Source organism: Mobula hypostoma, chromosome 3, assembly GCF_963921235.1.
Source record: "Mobula hypostoma chromosome 3, sMobHyp1.1, whole genome shotgun sequence".
In the NCBI taxonomy this organism is placed as follows: Eukaryota; Metazoa; Chordata; class Chondrichthyes; order Myliobatiformes; family Myliobatidae; genus Mobula; species Mobula hypostoma.
Genome location: NC_086099.1, coordinates 148341071 through 148364033, shown reverse-complemented (window position 1 = coordinate 148364033; position 22963 = coordinate 148341071). Strand labels below are relative to the sequence as shown.

Here is a 22963-nt window from a genome sequence, read left to right as displayed (position 1 = left end):
GCAACTTTGATGTGTGTTGCTTGAATTTCCAGCATCTGCAGAATTCCTGTTGTAAAAGTTCTCATTTCTTTGTTTCTTATTTCTGTATTGGTAGAATCCATTTAGAATGCTTTGAAGATTTATGCTTTACGCACAGCACATGCTAGATTTAGCAGATGCACATTAAATAAATATGCCAGGTGATCTGTCTGCTGTTTCTCTTTCAGTCTTTCCATTCTCTCAGAGTACCAGTACTGGTATGTGCCTATTACTGTGGTGATAAATAACCAGGCTTTTATGTCTTTTCTAATATTAAAAATTAAAGCCACGAAAGTATTCCACATCAGTAATACCTTGATTCCTTTTTCTTTCCCTATTCATTTCACAAATCTCTACCCCAGAATAATGCAGAGACACTTGCTTAGTGACTGGGATCAATAGATACCAAAGAAGGTGTTGACACCCAGGAACTTGAAGCTTCTCAGCCTTGCCACCACTTATAGGTGTGTGTGTGTGTGTGCTCTTGGACGTCTCCTTTCTGAAGTCCACAGTTTCTTGGTCTTGCTGACACTGAGTGTCAAGTTGTTGTTGTGACAGCACACAACCAGCTGATGCATCTTTCTCCTGTATACCTCTTCATTACGACTGAGATTTTGGCAACAACAGTGGTGTCATCTGTGAATTTATAAATGGCCTATGTGCTGTGCTCACCCACACTGTCAAGAGTGTAGAGAGAATAGAGAAGTGGGCCTGCGTCCTTGGGGAATGACTGTGTTCATTATCAGTGATGAGGAGATGTTATCCCTGATCTGTACTTACTGTGGTCTCCTGATGAGAAAATCAAGGATCCAGTTGCAGAGGGAAGTATGAAGGCCTAGGTTTAGAGCCCATAATCATGGGGCAAAAATAAAAAAGAAAAATTATCTAAGGAAGAAAAAAGACACAAAGGCGAAGAAAAAAGTAGAAATCACTGGGAGTTCATAGATTAGGAAATATGAGAGATTTCTATTATAATTTGGAAATATGAATAGGGAATGAGCTGATCCCTTACGGATAAAGAGATCATCTTGCACTTGTGAGTGGGGAATTTCTAGAGATCCTTATAGAGATTTATTTGTCGAATATAATAAACGAAGGTCTTTACAGGGAGCTAACCTGAATGTAGAATAGTCACAGCTTAGAAAATTTTATTAAGATACCTTGGTTAAAAAAATAAATAGAACCAAAATAGAATTCAGAATTTCAGAATAATTATGCAAGAAAACTGAGGGATAATAAGGAGATAACAGTAATGGCAATGAGCACAATTTCCCCCAAGTCTTTAGAAACAAGAATAATGCTGAAAATATCAAGAATAGTTATTATTACATGAATGATTAAACAAAGAGAATGCATAATTATAGATATATGGGTTAAAGTTAGACTAATCTATAATTGGATGGTCTGCTATAATGTAGATAGCCAGGGACTAGAAACATAGATTTCTAAAAGACAAATGAAGCTTCAGTAAATCATCTGTTTTAAAGAGGTCATCTGAAAGTGAATGCTATATATGATGTGTGAATTGCCAGAGGATATTTTTAAGATTTGAGGAGCAAGGTATCTCCTATGCAATCTCTTATTTTTCTATAGTTATCTCTCATAGTTCGGTTTGACTGTGGCAAAAGAAGATTTACACTGAATTCATTGATGATACCAAACTACAAAATACTGCAAGGAAGGATGTGAAAGTGCTGGTTAACATAGAAAACTTAGTGGAGTGTGAAAATTACTGGAATTTCAGTTCATGGTGGAGGAATGTGAAATTCTCAAGTTAACAGATCTTGAATTAAATATACCTGACTCAAAATGGAGAAACAGGAAGCTCAGGGATGCAAATATTTTTGAAGGTTAATGGGAGGTACAAAACTAGAGAAGAGACTAGTGGATCCCAGATTTTGTATTTCATGCCTTGGATAGAAAAAGGAGGAAGTGATTTTGAATTTATGAATGTTTAGTACTTAGTTAGTCATTAGACTAGTGTATGTATTTCTACGCACCCAGTTAGGAGAAGGTTAATGGTTATGGACTCATACTGTAAGAAGCAGCGATGTCTCTGTAGAAAACTCACAGCTAGGTGTTAGGTGCAGGGCAAACATGTACCTTATGCCCACATCTGAGCAGCAGTACAAAAGATACTGGAGGTCAGATGCCAGCCCATCTGACTTCTTGCTGTGCCCCTGGAACCCTGTAGTGGGTTTGTAATATACTGACAAGGATGGCCTTCAGCATATGCAGCCACCTCTAAAAAGGCCCTATTCATTTGAGAAATTTATAATTTCTCTAAATTTTATATATTTGAATACCATAAGCTATCAAGTTGGTAGGGTCACTTGGGATAGGCCCTCAGGTTGAGATGGCTGAGACCTGACTAACCATCAATATTTGTTAATAGTATTCTGTCCATAACCATTATTATTCCCTTAAATGGATATATAGAAATGCACATGCTAGTCTAATATTGACCCTGGCTCTCAGGCTTCGGGGCTGTTGGAAACCACATGGTTAAAAAAAATAAATGCATTAGTGGGATTTTCTGGAAAACAAATGTCAGGCACAGGAATAATTACAAATAAGACAAATATATGGAAGTCTTTTCACTGAGGGAGACAATATTAAGGGAAGACCCAAGGAAGAAGTTGAAAATTATGAAAGATTTGTTTCTGACAGATTGTTTCTGCCAGCTGCCAACTGTATAGAAAACTATAAACTGGAACAACAGGAACGATATAGCCTGAATTCTTTGAAGTAGTTTAGTGGGATATAGGATACAAGTGAAAAAATTGTTTAAAATGAGCAATATATAAGATATTTGAAAACAACGGCAACATATGATTTGAAAATACATTGCCCAGCAAATGTTTCTGAAGCAGTATTAAATGCTGATGGTGTAAACACAACATGATGCAAATGGAGTGGCATGTATTGTGCTTTGTATGGTTGGTGTTACAATAGCAAATGATGTTATGAATGACATCACAGCTGTACCTGATGTTATCTTAAGTCAAAAACAGTGAACACTGCTCAGGTGAGTGATAGTATCATTTTTGTTCAGAATTACACCAGCTATGAGTCTGATTTAGACAAGGGTTTATGAACGTGAAATAATGCTTACCTTTATGACTCAGTCATTTAGTTTGCAAATGCATTCAATCACTGGATGTGTTTCTTTTACCATTGATGAATAAAGTGAGTATTGGGAAGTCATTTATTCCTGGGAACTGGCCAACATTTCACATTATTGCACATGATAATGAAACATGACTGTTCTAGTTTTTTTTAATAAGCTTCCACTGATTATTTTTTTCAATTTGATCAACACTGTCAATGTTACAAAGTTTCAGCAAATAGAAGAAACAATATTACAGACTCATTGGGTTGACAGGAGAGACCTGACATTCTTTGAAGCTGTGCTTTATAAACTGACTGCCAGCAATGAACATGCAGCTCTTTTTACACTTTTATATTATGCTTTTATCAAGTCTTCACATTACAGGACAGGTGTATTGTAAGAATGTAAATAAAGCCAGCAGCTGCCCAGTGTTCATAATGTTTTACCATAATCAGTGCAGACAGGATCACCATGGTGATATCTGCTTTACTCAGTAACATGGCACCCACTCCACTTAAAAGTGAGATTCTGTACAAAATATTCACTGCTTGGAAAATGGAAATAATATTTAACTCATTGTTGCTGTCCAAGTGTTTCCCAGTGAGCGTCACATGATTGGCCTAGGTAAGAACACATTTTCTAAATACAGATCAATGTATCCAAACACCTTTCATTGCAGGTAATATTCTCTCTCCTAATATATGTAGCACGATTTAATGAAACCAGAGTAAGATAACATGAAGACAAAAGTGAAACTAAATGGTTTAATCACAGATCATGACAACTGTCTCCAAACATTTACCACTGTATTTGTATTGTATTTACAAAAATATACCTTGCAGACAACGCAGATTGGCTTTGTATAGCTTATTGGTGTAGGCTATGAAAATGTAAATTCTAGATGAAACAAAATGTGACATCTTGACTTTCAGGGTTAGAATTCATGATGAACTTTGGAACTCCGGCATCATAATTTTCAGTAATATTGTTATTCTCATAAACTTCAAAAGCTGAATATTTTCATAAACAAACTTTTTTCAGGAACTGTAACCCACGTTGACATCTATGAAACCTGGGCCAGCGTGATGACTGATAGGCACAATTGGAGTACAGGTTTCAGTCAGCGATAGATGCAAAATAGAATCAGAATGGTACACTAATCATTACATCCAGTTCTTCCTGCTTTTCTAACACTATACATACCACTGGAGCAGAGATACCACAGCCTCCACTCCCGCTTTGTTGTTAATGAATTACAAAGTATGAAAGTGTGGTAGAACCAGTGAAGATCACAAAGCTTAGAGCAGTTGTGGAAATTGACAGCATTTTCTGCTAATTTTCCAAATGCACATTGTCATGTAAATTTAAAAATTGCAGAATTTTATTAACAAGACTAAATGTGGGGACTGATACATCAAAGAAATTCACTTTTGATGTAAAGTAGAATATTTTTTGGAATTTCTTTCATGTCAAGTTTTCACATTACAAGAAGGATGTGGCAGCTTTGGAGAGGGTGCTGAAGACATTCATCAGGGTGTTGCCAGGATTGGAGTGTATTAACTACAAGGAGATTTTGGACAAACTTGGATTGTGTCCTCTGGAGTATTGGAGGCCGAGAGACTGAGAAATATTTTGTTTCATCTAAATCAGGTGATAGAAAGCTAGATTTGATAAATGGTCAGAATACTAGAGGACATAGGGTTAAGATGAGAGAGGGATAGTTTAAAAGAGGCATGTGAGGCAAGTTGTTGTTATTGATTTTTGGTTTTTTACACACAGAAAATGGTAAATCCCTTGAATGCACTTCTGGGGAAATGATAGAAGCAGATGTAATAGCAAATTTAAGAAGCATAAAAATAAACAGATTAAAGGAAAATGGACTTTATGGAAGCACATTGAAATAATTTAGATTGGCATCATGGGTAGTGCGGGCATCGTGGGCGGGAGGACCTGCTCTGGTGCTGTTATGTTCGACATTACTGTGCGTATTGATGATTGGTTGTTGAGATTGGAGAACATGAATTTTTGGAAATATTCTTTTATGGGAAGAGCATTAACCAGGTAGAAGGATGCATCATCCTATTCCCTGTTAACATGGAAATGACAGTGTTTTCTCTCCATGGGGTATTTTTAACAAACATTTGGCATAAATGCGAATTGGGGAAGACACCTTAATATTTAACTTAATTTTTTTCACCAAGGTTAAATCAGACATCTGGATATCATTACTAGCATCTGCCACAATCCTAAACTAACAATCGCTGACAACCTAGAGTCCATGTCAACCTTGGTACCCACCTAGCTAGACCCAATTTCCAGTGCCCATATTTCTCTAAACCCCACTCCACCACGTACCTATCCAAGTGCTTCTTAAATGACAACATTGTACCTGCCTCAACCCTTTCTTCAGGCAGCTCATTCAACATACTCCCCACCTTCTGACTGAAAAGGTTGCTCATCAAGTTCTTATATAAAAAAAAATCTTTCTCTTCTCAACCTAAACCTATATCGTCTAGTTTTGCATTCCTCTATCCTGGGGAAATGACTGTTACCATCTGCGTTAAATATGCCCATCATAATTTTAAAGATTTCAGTAAGATCGACCCCTCATTCTCTTATGTTCCAAGGAATAGAAAGCTAGCTTGGCTAAACTCTCTCTTTAACGCAGACTCTGTAGTCTTGACAACATTATTATAAATCATTTCTGCCTTCTTTCCACTTCTTTCAAACAGCAGGGTGATCAAAACTGTACACAATACTGCAAATGCAGTCTTACCCATGACATATACAACTGCAATGTAATATCCCAACTCCTATACTCAATGGATGAAAGCCAGTATTCTAACTCCCAGTCTACCTGTGTCACTGCTCTCAATGAACTATGTATTTGTACTCTTAAGTCCCTCTGTTCCATTACAGCCCATAGTGCATTACCATTCATCGTACAAGTCCTGCACTGGTTTGACTTTCCAAAAATAACATCACCTCACACTGTATTGAAATCCATTTGTCATTTCTTGGCCCATTTCCCCAATTGATCAAGATCCTTTTATTTATGTTAACTTTTTTCACTGGCAACAGCACCTCCTAATTTCACATCATCCACAAATATACTGATCAAGCCATGTGTGTTCACATCCTAGTAAATCAATTATATGAATAATGAATAACAAGGGTCCCATCACCAACCCCTGCGCTACAACAATAACCACCTGTCTCCATTCCAAGAAACAACTTTCAACCACTACACTTTGCTTCCAACCTCCGAGCTCATCTTGAATCCACCTAACAAGCTCTCCCTGGATTCCATGGGACCTAACCTTCCAGACCAGCCTACCTTGTGGGAGCTTGGGAAAGACCGCGGGGAAATCCATGTGGGCAACCTCTATTGTCGTACCCTCATCTACAATTTTTGGTTATTTCTTCAAAAAGGTCTAAAAAGTTGTTCAAAAGGTTGTTACAACTCATGCTCAGTTCTTCTTTTGCACATTGGTTGTTTGTCAGTCTTTGTTAAAATATGCTTTTTTTTCTTTGCTTTCCTGTAAATGTCTGCATGAAGATGAATCTCAAGGTAGTATATGGTAACATGCAGTCTTTGATAATAAATTTACTTTGTACTATGGACTTCGAAGCATAACTTCCCACACACCAATCCGTACTGACTCCTACTAATTGGACTCTGTCTATCCAAATGCTGGTAGATCCTGTCCCTCAGAATGCCCTCCAGTAACTTCCCCATTACTGATGTCAGGTTCATCAGCCTGCAGTTGTTCCCTGGCATCTCCTTTCTACTCTTTTTAAAACAATAGAAAACATTGACCATCTTCCAACCTCTGGGAACTTCACAAGTAGCTAACAATGAAGCAAATATCTCTGCAAGGTCCTGCACAATCTCCTCTCTAGCCTCCGACAAAGTCCAAGGAAACAATCAGCCAGACCCTGGAAATTTATCCATCTTTGTGGGTATAAGACAGACACTTAAAAGTCTCCAACTTGCAATTTGTCTCTTTCCTTTCAGAGGCTCACCAATCATCCTCTAATAGATCCTATCTAAATCCTCCAAAATTAATCCTGATCCAATTTAGGACCCTAACATGTGGATTGAATCTATCGTCACAGGTAATATGAATGTCTGCTAAAATATTTCCATTTGTTTCCCTTACTTACTGAGCAAATATGATTTTCTTCTCAGTAAACAAAGGGAAATATTTGTCAAAAATCCCACTCAGCTTCTGCAGCTCAAGACATTAGCAGTCCTTCCGTTCTGATCTCTACTTTCTCCATAGCCACCCTTTCATTCTTAATATAACCATTGAGAGTTTTGAGATTTTCCATAACTTTACCTACAAGATCCATTTCATACCGTCTGTTTGCCCTCTTAATAAATATCAGGAGCATTCTTGTTTTTTTTTATATAGCCATCAAGGGATTATCTTGATCCCGACCTCCTTTTTCTTGACCAGAGCTTCAATGAGTCTCATCAGCCAAGGTTCCCTACACTTGGCCTTAACAACAGCAATGATGAGATGGAGTATAGAGAGGAAGCAGAGTAGCTGGTGCATTAGTGTGGGAAGAACAACTCATGCCTGAATGTGGGGAAGACAAAGGAAATCATTGTGGAGTTCAGGAAGGTGCAGACAAACCACCCCCGCGAATACATGGCTCATCTGTAGAGAGAGTTAAATACACCAAGTTCCTGGGAGATGACATCACAGATGAGCTCACCTGGTCCCTCAATATCACCTCCCTGGACAAGAAGGCACAGCAGTGCCTCCACTTCCTAAGATGACTGAGGCAAGCAAGGCTCCCACCTCCATCTTAACTGCATTTAACAGGAGCACATTTGAGAGTTTTTGACAACTTGCATCTCCATCTCGTATGGGAGCAGTCGAGCAACGAACCCGAAGTCCCTACGAAGTCTGTGAGAACAGTTGAGAGGATCATAGGGATCTCTCTACCATCCATCCAGGACACTTATCAGGAGCACTGCATGCACAGGGCCCTTAGTATTACTAAGGATCCCACCCACCCTTCCAGCATTGTCTTTGACTTTTTCCCATCAGGCAGGAGACTCCGATGCATAAAAACAAAACCTGTCAGGATGAGAAACAGTTTCTTTCCCCAGGCCATTAGGCTTCTGAACTCTCGGCTGCATTGTATTCAAAGTGTCACTGGTTAATCTGCTCCATACCTTACAATATTTAATATTAATGCACTTTAGTTTGTTATTTGTGTAATCCATCCATAGACTTTATCCTTACCTTCATAAGTTATCATGTGCCATGTGTACCGTGCTTTACACCCTGGTTGGAAGAAATGTTGTCTCACTTCTATAGTTATTATCTCTTTATATACATAATTAAATGACAATAAACTTGACTTGACTTGCTAGTTAACTTTTCACCTTAACAGGAGCATAATGCTCATAGACACTTGCTATCACACTCTTAAAGTCCTCCCACTTGTCATTCAATTCTTTTCTTTCAAAGAATCTCATCCAATTGACCCTTGCTAGATCCTGTATAATTCCTCCAAAGTTATCTCTGCTCTAGTTTAGGATCTTAACAATTGGGCCACATCTATAGAATAATGGTCATTGGAGCTGGTGCTCCTTGACTACAGCTCAGTTACTTGCCGCTTTGTTCTCCCAAAATGAGGTCCAGTACTGCCCCGTCCAAACTACAGCCCTCTGTATATTGACTCAGGAAATTTTCTTGAATATTTCACAAATTCTACCTCATCCAGGCCCTTAACAGTCTGGCTGGCTCAGCCGATAGTGTGGAAATTTACATCTCCTATGAACAGAGCCCTCTTATTCTTAAACCACGAGTAATGACTAATTACTCTACACAGCTGCTCCTTAAGTTTATTTGTGGGGGGGGGGGGCGGGAACGGTCTAAAATTCAGACCCACTAGAGTGACCCTCACCTTCTTGTTTCTGAGTTCTGCTCATATGGTCTTACTGGATGATTTCCCAATAATGTTATCTCTAAGTGCCATTGTTATGCCCTCTCTTATCAAATAGGCTACACGCCTCTTCACTTATCTGTACCCACGTCATGGCTATAGCATCTGTATCCCAGAGCCGATAGCTGCCCTTCTCAGATATGTTTCAGTTATTGCTCTAACATCCCAGTCCTCAGGGTCAATCCATGCTATGAGTTTATCTGCCTTACTTGTTAAACTTCAATCTTTGAAATAAATGCTGTTTAACTGAGTATTCCTTTCTCTACCTTTACTATGTCCTTGATAATCCTACTTACCAGACTAGATCTTCCTGGCTACTATTTATCCCATAACTTGCTCACTCAGAGTCCCAGCCCCCTGCCAATCTAGTTAAAACCTTCCCATCTAGCAGTTTTCTGCAGGAGCATTGTTCCCTTTCTGGTTCAAGTGCAACCTGTCCCGCTTGAACAGATCACCTCCACCCCAATGGTCCAAGAACCTGAATCCTTACATGCTGCATCAGCTCCTCGGTAGTAAATTCATCTGGCCTATACTCTTTTTCTGACCTCTCTAGCAGAGATCACTGCCCTCAAGGTCCTGCTTCTCAAATTCATATCTCTACTCATTCTGCAGGACCTCATCCCTTGTTCTACTATGTAATTTGTAACAACATGTACAACAATCTCTGGCTATTCACCTTCCCCTCAAGAATTTTCTGCTCTCCCTCAGAGACAACCTTGACCTTGGCACTTGAGATGCAACACACCATCTTAGTGTCTCTTCTGTGGCCATCAAATCTCCTATCTGTTCCCCTCACTATAGAGTCTCTTATCACAATCACCCTGTCTGACTGGACTCTTCGACTTTGAGCCTCAGGGACAGTTGTAGTGTCAGAGGCCTGACTATTGCTGCCAGCCTCTAAAAGTATCCAATGTGGTGTATCTCGTAGTGAGGGGGAATAGCCTCGGGAACCCTGTACATCCTGCCTACTCCCGTTTCTTTCCATGGTGGTCACACATCTATCTGTTGCCTGTGTCTCAGGTGTGGTCTGCTCAGTAAAAGTCTCATCTTCAATAGCCTCATCCTCCCAGATGATCCTGATTACGCACAACTCCAGCTCTAATTCCTAGACATGATCTGTCAGGAACTGGGTGAATCTTCCCAGTTAATGCAGCAATGTAATTCTTCATATTCATTAAATCTTGTGCTTTGCTGTGGCAATAATACATTACACTCTTCTGATTGTATGATTAATAGGTCAAGAAAGACAGAAACAAAAAAGCAGTTTCCTTCACTCATTGGTAATAATTGTTGGATTGACTTTGACTCTGATTGCCTGCATACTTCTTTACTTCATTCTGAGAAGATGCTTTCCCCGAAAAGGTATGTTGCACCAACAAAAACTCAATTTCTTGTGGATTTTGTTCTTATTTTTCATTTACAAAGCCTAATAGCACTGAAGATAATTTCTGAATTTCCCTTGTCATTACTCTCACCTTCATTCAGTAACATTAGCTGAAGTTTTGTCGGAAAATTATTCTACTTCAAATATTAAAATTAATAATTTGCAATATTGTTGTCATACCAATAAAATTAATTTAAGAGCACATTTAGTAAAATGAAATCTCTTGAATCATTGTGTTGAGACAATTATTGAATGAGAACAAGAAATTAATTTGGAGATTTGATTAAAGGGAAGTTTGAGAAAAAAAAAATTGAAACTAGTAGAGAGATAAAAATATTGACCATAAAATCAAAAGATCATCAGACATATGAGCAGAATTAGGCATTGGGTCTGCTCCAACATTTCATAGTGGCTAATCTATTGTCCCTTCCAAACCTATACTCCTGCTATCTCATCATATCCTTTGATGGCCTTACTAATCAAGAAACTGTTAACTTCCTCTTCAAATATATCTAATGAATTGGCCTCCGTAGCCAACTGGGCAATGAATTACATAGATTCGCCACTCTCTGGCTAAAGAAATTTCTCCTGATCTCCGCTCTAAAGGGAGGCTGTATTCTGAGGCTGTGCCTTCTGGTCCTAGACTTACTCATTAAAGGAAATATCTTTTCCACATCTGCTCTATCTAGGCCTTTCATATTCAATAAGTTTCAGTAAGATCCTCCCCATTCTTCTAAACTCCAGTGACTACAGGCCCAGAGCCGTTACAACTGCTCCTCATCCATAAGCCATTTCATTCCCGGGATGATTCCTTGTGAACCTCCTCTGGACTCTCTCCAAGCCAGCACATCCTTTCTTAGCTAAGGGATCCAAAACTGCTCATAATACTCCAAGTGTGGCGTGAATAATGCCTTATAAAGCCTCAGCATTTACATTTTTACTTTTATATTCTAACCCCCTCAAAATGAATGCTAACATTGCACTTGCCTTCCTTACCAGCAATTCACCCTGTAAGTTAACCTTTAGGGAATCCTGCCTGAAGCCTCCAAGGTCCCTTTGTACCTCTAATGTCTAAATTTGCTCCCCATTTAGAAAATAGTCCTTCTACCAAAGTGCATGAGACCATTCCCACTCTTTGCCTCCTGCCAATCAGCCAACCTTCTAGCTATGCTCATCTCTTATTGCAGAAACTTAGTGATGGAACTTAGTTATAGAATATGAAACCAGATGTGAAACAAGGGGAGTGATGCAAGTGAAAATGGTGTTGCCTATCTGACCAGAAGAGATCGGAAATTCAATGATGTTTACCAAGAGATGAAATGGTTTTAAGTAATTAAAAACAATAAACTTAGATTTATAATGAAATTAAACTACTGGAAATTAACCTATTACTGAAATAAAAAATGAAATAAAGCAAAATATAGTGATGGAGCCAGAGAGTTCCAAATCCTTCAGCCCAAAACTTCCATGCCACCCTTCTGTCCATCTACAGTGATCTATTTTCCCCTCATTAGGGATGCATCTTCTTATGTGTTGCTGATTTAAGTGCCTCTGTAAAATAGTGCTAAAACATAGTGGTTGTATTTGATTTTATCATATTCTCTGGCAATGAGTTCCAGATTTCAGTCAAATACTTTATGCTTAAATCCTCTTTAACACTTCGTCCGCTCACTTAATTCTGTGCCCTCTTGCTCCCTATCAAAAGATTCTGATTATCTACTGCCTATCCCTTTTTTGATTTTTTAAAAATCTCTTTCAGAGTATCCCTCAGCCTCCCTTGCTCCAGGAGCCCAGCCTAACCAATCTTTCCACATTATTACCCCAACAAACCAGGCAATACTCAGTGCAGAATAGATTCACCAGTCTCCAGTGCAAACATATCCTTCCTGTAGTGGGACAACCAGAAATGCACACAAAACTCCAGATGCAGTCTAACTAGCTTGTGTGTCTGTGAAAGGTAAATGGGTGTTCACTGTATACAAATGTGTTTTTAGAGATCAGTGTTGTGCTGAGTCTATGTAGCAGAGCCTAGTTTCCAATTACTATGGACTTTCTTGCCATTGAACCAATATCTCACTCTGTCAAAACCCTGTGGTTGTTGGTGTGCAACAATTATCCCTCATTAACAGACATCATGCAAAGCCTCCTTCCGCTCCTCAGTGAGAGCGACCAATTCCCCAATCTCAAGAGACTGCCTGTGATGAAGATATGATGCCACTGGCATCTTTGGCAGCAGTAAAGTGAAGATCCATTATCTTCAGCTTCCTTCACTGCCATTCCAGCTCTTACTTGTTGCGCTTCTAATTGTGTGTGGTTTTGAATGTATTTATTGTATACTTGTAGCATGTTTTGATGAATGTGATTTAATTTGTTTTCTTTCTAATAGTCATCAAGAAGGAGCCATACCACAGGTAAAACAATCTATTTTAAAAAATATTTTAAATTGCATTTATACACATTGGATTTTCCTAAGGTTTTGCTTTTTATCCTGGCACTGGGAAATATCTTAAAACCACAAGTCAGTGAAGTTCAAATTAATTGGGAAATTATATAACAAGTCATTTTTATTGCCAGATTGGGAACTTCACTGAAAACTTCTCAACTAGTCCTTCCATTTCATGTAACATGCCAACTATTCTAAAATACTGTGTCCTTATTTCCTGCAGACTGCTTGTGATTTTAGGCCTCTTTTAGTTATGTTTACATGCTCTGAAGCTTTGCTCTACTGTCTTAGCTTCTCATCAATGCATGCTGTTTCTTTTCTTCTATTGTTTACCAATGTTCCCTTTCCTTCTCCCCTTCTGCTGTCAATGCCCTAGCTCCCACCATTGAGGGGGTACAGGGAGAAAGTGCTGGAAAATGGAGCTGTGCTGGAAGATCAGCCATGATCTTGATGACAGATGCAAGTACAAAGAATCAGATCTCCACTACTGCTCCCATTTCTTATATGCTACACTCTGTCTGGTGCCAACACTTACCTACTGCTTCACAGAAACCTCTTACTCATAGCTATCATCTCCATTTCCCTTTGCTCACTAAAGTTTATGAATGCATCATCTCCTAGTTCCATGTCTTTCTTTCTTGTTTGAATTCCACCAATCCAATTTCCATCTCTCCCACAACCCTGAAACATCTCTAAGCAAACTCTTAAATACTATTGTGATGTTCCTCAACCATTCTCCAAATTTTTAATACAGGGGATCATGCCTTGTGTCATGATCCACCATTATTCTAAAGCTCTGCAAGTATGAGGGTTGAAGAATGATGGTGAGAAAAGATTAAGATAGCTTCTATTTATTCTGTGTATTTTTTAAACCAAGACTTTTGAAAGCAAATCATAACCAGAATAAATTAGAGGTTGATATACAACTGTGATTGCTCATGAGGGGAATACTCTGCATGAGCTAATGGCTGTTAACAAAGCTCTTGATAAATGAATTCAATTCTAATCTAACTGAATGAGTCAAACTTGTTTTTAATATGTTGCAGGTCACCAACAGATTATATACGAGCACACCAAGTATCAGGTAATATTCAGAATGATATTAGAATATAATAAGGGATAGCAATTAAGAACATCATATTTTGTAAGTAAAATTCCAAATGCATGTTATCTAATATGAAGCATGTACCTGATTACTTTACCATGCTGAATGACACTGCAAGACATTGGTCACACTCAGATTCACAATCCTAACACTAAACAGTGAAATATTCAATTGTGAACAGAGGACAAAGTACATATTTCACCATATACAACCCTGAGATTCATTTGCTAGTGGGCATACTCAAATTTATAGAATAGTAGTTATAACAGAATCAATGAAAGATCGCCTAACTAAGGTGTTCAAGAGAGGATGGAGAATCTTGAGATTAGAATTAATTCTAGTGAATGGCAAAAGTAGTTTTTTAAAAAAATACACACACACATTACAGCTATGAAGGATCTCGATAATGTTAAGACAGAAAGAACAAAGATTAATTAGGTATCACCCATTGGTGCCTTCATCAGAACATTATAGTTTATGCAATGCGCATACCTGCTTGCAACACGTCATGTAGGATATTAGTAAATATCCTAACTGGGGAGATAGTGATTAACATTCTTCAGAAGAGAAGAATTAGGAAAGAAATTTTATGCAATAAATATCAGTGCGTGGAATCCTTTATTGAAGAAATAAATAGAGCACCGACTATTATTTTAAGAGAGTAAATATTTATTTAGATCTACAAGGTATGAAGAAAATGAAACTGGACAATGAGATTTGTTTTAGTATGCAACCAGAAATGAGACATTGGTCGGGTGGTTCCTTTCAGTACCACAAACATCTCTTTTAGGGAAAATTGATTTTGAATTGTTTGGACTTGTTAATAGCTGCAGTAGAAACATTATTCAATCTCCATTTGAATTAAAGCATAATTTAGATTTTTTTTTGTTTTTAATTAACTTTATGGGAATAACATTGTAAATCATATAGACATTCCAAACAATTCTGGATTTGATGCTATCAATTAGGCAAGTGCAGTAGATCATAAAAATCAAAATAAGTTCAATTCACAGTGTAATTAGAAGCTTGATAATTATAATTAGAATTATTGGCAATTTTACAGCCTAGTTACAAGGAAAATTGGGTTGATGTATATTCATGACAAATATTAGTGTAGAAACACAGGAGCAGGAGTAGGCATTGAGCCTTCTGAGTCTGCTTTACCTTTTATGTCAGCTCCTCCATCTCAATATCATAATTCCACCCACTCCTCATATTCCCTGGTGCCTTGTCTCGAGAAAATTGTCTTAAATATATTTAGTGGTTTGCCCTCATTAGAGTATTATATCGGGTCGGCACCCTCCTAGTCAAAAAATCTCTCCATTTCACCACACAGAAAATGCTGGAGGAACTCAGCAGGTCAGGCAACGTCTATAGAAATGAATAAATAGTTTACATTTTGGGCTGAGATCCTTCATCAGAACTGGGATGAAGGGTCTCGGCCCAAAACATCGACTGTTTATTTATCTTCATAAGCGCTGCCTCACCTGCTGTGTTCCTCCAGCATTTTGGGGATGTCGCTCTGGATTTCCAGCATCTGCAGAATCTCTTGGCGGAAAAAAAATTCTCCATATGTCAGTTTCACCACATCTTCTGAAGCTGAACCCCTGGTTTCAAATCTACAAATCAATCCATATGATCCAATGAAAATGTAACAACACAAAAGCCTAGATTTTGAAGTGTTAATAAGCAAGATTACCAGAGCTCACTGCTAACATGGAATGAACCTGACTACACCTTTTGGCGTCTATACTAGTGCACTAACAGGAGAATGTTAGGGTTTGTGTATTCAACACAAAGCTTTTTTTTTGTTAAGTCCTAATTACTTCCAAACAACTTGCATTACACTGAAAATTTATGTGTACAGGTGTGGAGTCCTACAGAATTAATTTAGTGGAATTTTTTGATTTTTCATATTATCTGTCTCCTTCCTATCTCGTAATCCCCTTTTTATCCTAGTTTTATTTTCTGCAAGTACTTTTACAGTTAATAAGATATTTTATCTTGCACTGCTTGGGTTGTACAATGCATCACAATGAAGATGTTTCAATTTGATTAGATAAATCTGCCTCTGTTACCAAGCTACACCACATTGCTCATATTGGTTCATATTAACATATTGGTTCAGATCCCAAATAACAGCAAATTCTCAGCAAAAAAAAACTTAAAATTAAGTACCAAGTAACTAATAAGTGCTGATTCATCAATCTCAATCACATCATTTTAAGCCATTATTTAACATCACTTTAGTTGCAATAACAATTAGACCAATTTAATTGGGAATATAGTGAATTCTGTCAATGTAAAAGAAAATAAAAGGTAAAAAGACTGAAAAGGTAAAAAAGACCCCTCTGGGAGTTGTATACGGGCCTCCAAAAAGTAGTCAGGATGTTGGCTACAAATTACAATAGGAGATTGAAAATGCAAGTCAGAAGGGCAATATTATGATAGTAATGGCTAATTTCAATATGTTCCTATCTTCCTGCAATCAGATTGGTGCTCATTTTGAATCCCAAGAGAAAGTATTTGTAGAATGCCTACAAGGTGGCTTTTTAAAGCAGGTTGTGGTTGAGCCCACTAGGGGTCAGCTATTCTGGACTGGGTGTTGTGTAATGAACCAGATAGATTAGGGAGCTTAAGGTAATAGGAAAAACAGAGTAATTGTCCAAGTACATATGTATATTAAATAGTTAAATTAAAATAGTGCAAAAACAAATAATAAAAGTAAGGAAGTGTTCACGGGTTCAATGTCCATTTAGGAATCACATGGCAGAGGGGAAAAGATAGTTCCTGAATTGCTGAGAGTGTGCCTTCTGGCTTCTGTATCTCCCTTCTGATGGTAACAATGAGAAAAGGATATGTCCTGGGTGATGGGGGTCCTTCTGAGGCACTGCTGCTTGAAGGTACCTTGGATACTACAGAGACTAGTAGCCAAGATGGGGATGACTAAGAAGCCTGTAGCTTCTTTCGATCCTGTGTAGTAGTTCCCCCCACCCCATACCAGATAGTGATGCAGCCTGTCAGAATGCTCTCCACTGTACATCTGTAAAAGTTTTTGAGTTTCTTTGGTGACAAACCAAATCTCCTCAAATTCCTAATGAAATGTAGCTGCTACCTTGTCTTCTTTATAGCTGCATCGATATGTTGGGACCAGGTTTGATCCTCAGAGATACTGACACCCAGGAATTTGAAATTGCTCACTCTCTCTCCACTTCTGATCCCTCTTTGAGGATTGGTTCCTGTTCTCTCATCCTACCCCTTCGGAAGTTCACGATCAGCTCTTTGGTCTTGCTGATGTTGAGTGCAAGGTTGTTGCTGCGACACCACTCAACTAGCTGATCTATCTCACTCCTGTACGCCCTCTCATCTCCATCTGAGATTCTGCCAACAATGATTGTATCACCAGCAAATTTATAAATGGCATTTGAGCTATGCACAGCCACACAGTCATGGATATGGGGAGAGTAGAGAAGTGGGGTAAGCACATACCCCTGAGGAGCACCAGAAAGGAACTAAGAAGCACAAGGGAAAAAATGAATATGAAGGTAAGCTAACCAGTAACATAAAAGATGAAACCAAAAGTTTTTCAGATATATAAAGAGTAAAAGGCGGGAGTAGATATTGGACTGCTGGAAATGAAAATGGTGAGATACTAATGGGGGACAAGGAAATGGCAGAAGAACTGATTAAGTATTTAGCATCAGTCTTCACTGTGGAAGACACTAGAAATTTGCCAAAGTTTGAGAGTGTCAGGGGGCAGAAGTGAGCACAGTAGCTATTATGAGGGAGAAGATGCTTGGGGAGCTAGAAAGTCTGAAGATGGATAAATTACCTGGACCAAATGGTCTACAACCCAGGGTTCTGAAAGAGGTACCTGAAGAGAGATTGTAGATGCAATAATCTTTCAAGAATCAACAGATTTTTGAATTATTCTGGAGGACCGGAAATTTGCAAATGTCACTCCACTCTTCAAGAAGGGAGGGAGGCAGAAGAAAGGAAATTATAGGCCAGTTAGTGTGACCTCAGTGGCTGGGAAGATACTGGAGTAGATTATCAAGGATGCAGTTCAGGGCACTTGGAGGCACATGATAAAATGGGCCGAAGTCAGCTTGTTTCCTTAAAGGAAAATCTGCCTGACAAATCTGATAGAATTCTTTGAGGAAACAACAAGCAGGATAGACACAGGAGCATCAGTGGATGTTGTGTACTTGAATTTTCAGAAGGCCTTTGACAAAGTGCTGCACACGAGGCTACTTAGCAATATAAAAGCTAATGATATTCCAGGAAAGATACTAGCATGGATAGAGCAGGGGCTGATTGGCAGGAGGCAAACTGTGGGAATAAAGGGAGCCTTTTCTGATTGGCTGCCAGTGATCAGTGGTGTTCCACAAGGGTCGGTGTTAGGACTGCTTCTTTTTAAGTTGTATGTCAATGATCTAGAAGACGGAATTGATGGGTTTGTGGCCAAGTTTGTGGATGATATGAAGATAGGTGGAGGGGTAGGTAGTGTTGAGGAAGCAGGGAGGCTGTAGAAGGACTTAGTTTAGAAGAATCTGCTGGGAAATGGCAGATGGAGTTGTGTTGGGAATTGTCTGGTCATGCACTTTGATATAAGGAATAAACGCATAGACTATTTTCTCAACAGGGAGAAAAATCAAAAATTGAAGTTGGAAAGGAACTTGACAGTTCTCGTGCAGGATTCCTTAAAGGTTAACTTGCAGGTTGAGTTGGTGGTGAGGATGGCAAATGCAATGTTAGCAATCATTTTGGAGGGGACTAGAATGTAAGAACAAGTATGTAATGCTGAGGGTTTATAAGGCACTGGTGAGGCATTGCTTGGAGTATTGTGAACAGTTTTGGGCCCTTTATCTAGGAAAGGATGTGCTGACATTGGGTTCAAAGGAGGTTCACAAAAATGATTCCGGGAATGAAAGGATTATCATTTGAGGAGCTTTTGATGGCCCTGGATCTGTACTTGCTGGAATTTAGAAAAATGGGGAGGGGGATGAGGGGTGGTGGGTGTGGATCTCGTTGAAATCTATCAAGTATTGAAAGGCCAAGAAGAGTGGATGTGAAGAGGAGGTTTCTTATAGTGGGTGAGTCTTGGACCAGAGGGAACAAACTCAGAATAGAGACAAGTCCGTTTAACACTGAGATGAGGAGAAAATTCTTTTGCCAGCAGGTGTTGAATTGGTGGAATTCATTGTCACTGGTGGGTGTGGAGACTAGGTCACTGGGTGTATTTAAGGCCGAGGTTGATAGATTCTTGATAAGTCAGGACATGAAAGATACAGGGAGCAGACAGAAGAATGGGGTTGAGAGGGAAATGGAACAACCATGACGAAATGCAGAGCAGACTTGATGGCCCAAATGGCTTAATTCTGATCCTATGTCTTATGGTCTTAAAGAAAATAAATCAGGGAAGTGATTTAAGTGTAAAATGAACATCACATATTCATTGGCATTTTAAAATGAGGAAGGTGACCTACTCACGATGCAAATTCAATTATGTGGAAAATAATAATTGAAAAGGAACTCAGGTTACAAACGAAATAGCACCTGGTGCATTTTATACACACAGCCAGGTCGTATTTAACTATCTTATTAATTAGACAGGTAGAAGTGCACTTTATAATAAAGGTATTCTTCCAACTCATTTTAATATATTTAACAATTGAGGCAAAGACAAACAGACTTCAGGAATATTCAGCAGAAAAAAAATTATGCCAAAACATGATGAATTCCGCAGGGATCGCTCCCTACACAACTCCCTTGTCCATTCGTCCCCCCCATCCCTCCCCACTGATCTCCCTCCTGGCACTTATCCGTGTAAGCGGAACAAGTGCTACACATGCCCTTACACTTCCTCCCTTACCACCATTCAGGGCCCCAAACAGTCCTTCCAGGTGAGGCATCACTTCACCTGTGAGTCGACTGGGGTGATATACTGCGTCCGGTGCTCCCGATGTGGCCTTTTATATATTGGTGAGACCCGACGCAGACTGGGAGACCGCTTTGCTGAACATCTACGCTCTGTCCGCCAGAGAAAGCAGGATCTCCCAGTGGCCACACATTTTAATTCCACATCCCATTCCCATTCTGACATGTCTATCCACGGCCTCCTCTACTGTAAAGATGAAGCCACACTCAGGTTGGAGGAACAACACCTTATATTCCGTCTGGGTAGCCTCCAACCTGATGGCATGAACATTGACTTCTCTAACTTCCGCTAGGCCCCACCTCCCCCTCGTACCCCATCTGTTACTCTTTTTAATGCACACATTCTTTCTCTCACTCTCCTTTTTCTCCCTTTGTCCCTCTGAATATACCTCTTGCCCATCCTCTGGGTCACCCCCCCCCCCGTCTTTCTTCCCGGACCTCCTGTCCCATGATCCTCTCGTATCCCCTTCTGCCTATCACCTGTCCAGCTCTCGGCTCCATCCCTCCCCCTCCTGTCTTCTCCTATCATTTTGCATCTCCCCCTCCCCCTCCAGCTTTCAAATCCCTTACTCACTCTTCCTTCAGTTAGTCCTGACGAAGGGTCTCAGCCTGAAACGTCGACTGCGCCTCTTCCTATAGATGCTGCCTGGCCTGCTGCGTTCGCCAGCAACTTTGATGTGTGTTACATGATGAATTAATCTATTTTGCATCAGAAGTTCCACACAAATAAAATAATCCATTCCTCTAAAATAATTGGCATTAAATGCCTTTGCTACTTTGGCTCACTGACCAGCATTTGCAAGAGATTTAAAGGTTGGTAGATATGATTAATTAAACATTACTAAGTTTAAACTACTGTCAACACCATTTATAAAACTGCATTTCTTAAAGATATCAGTGAGTATTTTTAATGTAATAAAATGCCCTGTGATATTTTGTATTTGTTCATGAAAGTACTTATGTTCAGCAATGTGTACTGTAAATTCATTTCACCTGAAAGGTGAACAAATATAGTTCAGAGAATGTACAATTTTAGTTTAATTTACGGAAGGATTGCCAATTACACTTAAAATAGAAACTCCATTCAGCGATATCCTTCTTGAGGAAGCTTACCAGTACAAAATTTGTAATCAGTAGCAAGTCCTTCCATATCTATAAGGAATTATTTGCTTTGACTGAAAACCTCTTGAGAATTACTGTCCTTGATGTAACATTCAATGAGGTTCCTGGTATTCCTCTTTTTACATTGTGTGGGACCCTCTACTTCACAAATAAGCTTTCTTCTTGGTTAGATCAAAAATGACATTTCCACCCATGCAGATCAGAGATGGCTGATAAGTTCTGTACTGGGTCCCCAGATTCTCTATCACGTGAAGGTTCATAAGGCAGATGCCTGTGTGCATAAGGTTATTGCAGATGAACTAAATGAGTATTTTGCATCACTCTTCACTGTTGAGGCCAGATGCTGAAGGGTGTGAGGGAAGAAAAGTGAATGCAGTTTATATTACAAGGGAGAACATGCTCAAAAAGCTGAAAGACCCAAGGGTACAAAAGTTACCTGGACCAGGTGAACTGCATCCTAGGGTTCTGAAAGAAGTAGCGATAGAGATTATGGAGACATTAGTAATGATCATTCAAAAATCATTGGACTCTGGCATGGTGCCAGAGGACTGGAAAATTGCAAATGTCATTCCACTCTTGAAGAAAGGAGGAAGGCAGAAGAAAGGAAGTTATAGACCAGTTAGCCTGACCTCAGTGGTTGGGAAGATGTTGGAGTCAATTGTTAAGGATGAAGATATGGAGTACTTGGAAACACAGGACAAGATAGGACAAAGTCAGCATGGTTTTCTGAAGGGAAAATCTTGCCTGATGAACCTGTTGAAATTCTTTGAGGAGATTACAAGTAGCATAGATAAAGGGGATGCAGTGAGTGTTGTTTATTTGGGCTTCCAGAAGGCCTTTGACGAGGTGCTACACATGAGGCTGCTTACCAAGTTAAGAACCCATGGTATTACAGGAAATCTACTGGCATGATTGGTGCATTGGCCGATTGATATGAGGCAGTGAATGGGAATAAAATGATCCTTTTCTGGTTGGCTGCCAGTGACTGGTGGTGTTCCGCAGGAGTCGTTGTTGGGACCGCTTCTGTTTATGATGTATGTCAATGATTTAGATGAAAGAATAGATGGCTTTGTTGTCAAGTTTACAGATGATATGAAGATTGGTGGGTGGGGGGGCAAGTAGTGTTAAGGAAACAAGAAGACTGCAGAAGGACTTAGAAGGATTAGGAGAATGGACAAGAAAGTGGGAAATGAAGTGCAATGTTGGAATATGCATAGTCATGCACTTTGGTAGAAGAAATAAATGTGCGGACTATTTTCTAAACAGAGAAAATCCAAAAATCTGAGATGCAAAGGGACTTGGGAGTCCTTGTGTAGAATACTCTGAAGGTTAACTTGCAGGTTAAGTCGGTGGTGAGGAAGGCAAATGCCATGTTAACATTCATTTCAAGAGGTCTAGAATAAAAGAGCAGGGATGTGATCCTGAGGCTTAATAAGGCACTGGTAAGGCTTCACCTTGAGTATTGTGAACAGTTTTGGGCTCATCTAAGAAAATGCTGGCATTGGAGAGGGTTCAGAGGAGGTTCACAAAGATAATTCCAGGAATGAAAGGGTCATCATACGAGGAATGTTTGATAGCTTTGGGTCTGTACTCGTCTAAATTTGGAAGGATGGCGGGGGGATCTCATTGAAACCTTTCAAGTATTGAAAGGCCTAGACAAAGTAGATGTGGAAAGGAAGTTTCCGATGGTGAGGGAGTCTAGGACAAGAGGGCACAGCCTCAGGATAGAGGGTCATCCATTTAAAACAGATGTGGAGAAATTTCTTTAACCAGAGGGTGGTGAACTTGTGGTATTTATTATCGCAGGCAGCTGTGGAGGCCAGGTCATTGGGTGTATTTAAGGCACAGCTTGATAGGTTCTTGATTGGACAC

General features: G+C 39.3%; 1 protein-coding gene across 2 annotated transcripts in view; it reads left to right on the top strand.

The window, feature by feature from the left end:
- Positions 1-22963, top strand: part of hepacam2 (HEPACAM family member 2) — a 101079-nt gene that overhangs the window by 39660 nt on the left and 38456 nt on the right. For both annotated transcript variants that reach the window (XR_010017412.1, XM_063043840.1), the window contains exons 5-7: positions 10334-10459; positions 12868-12892; positions 13971-14008. Coding sequence is in view for 1 of the 2 variants with exons in the window: in XM_063043840.1 (XP_062899910.1) it covers positions 10334-10459; positions 12868-12892; positions 13971-14008 (189 nt within the window). In the remaining variant the exon portion in view is untranslated. The remainder of the gene's footprint in view (positions 1-10333; positions 10460-12867; positions 12893-13970; positions 14009-22963) is intronic.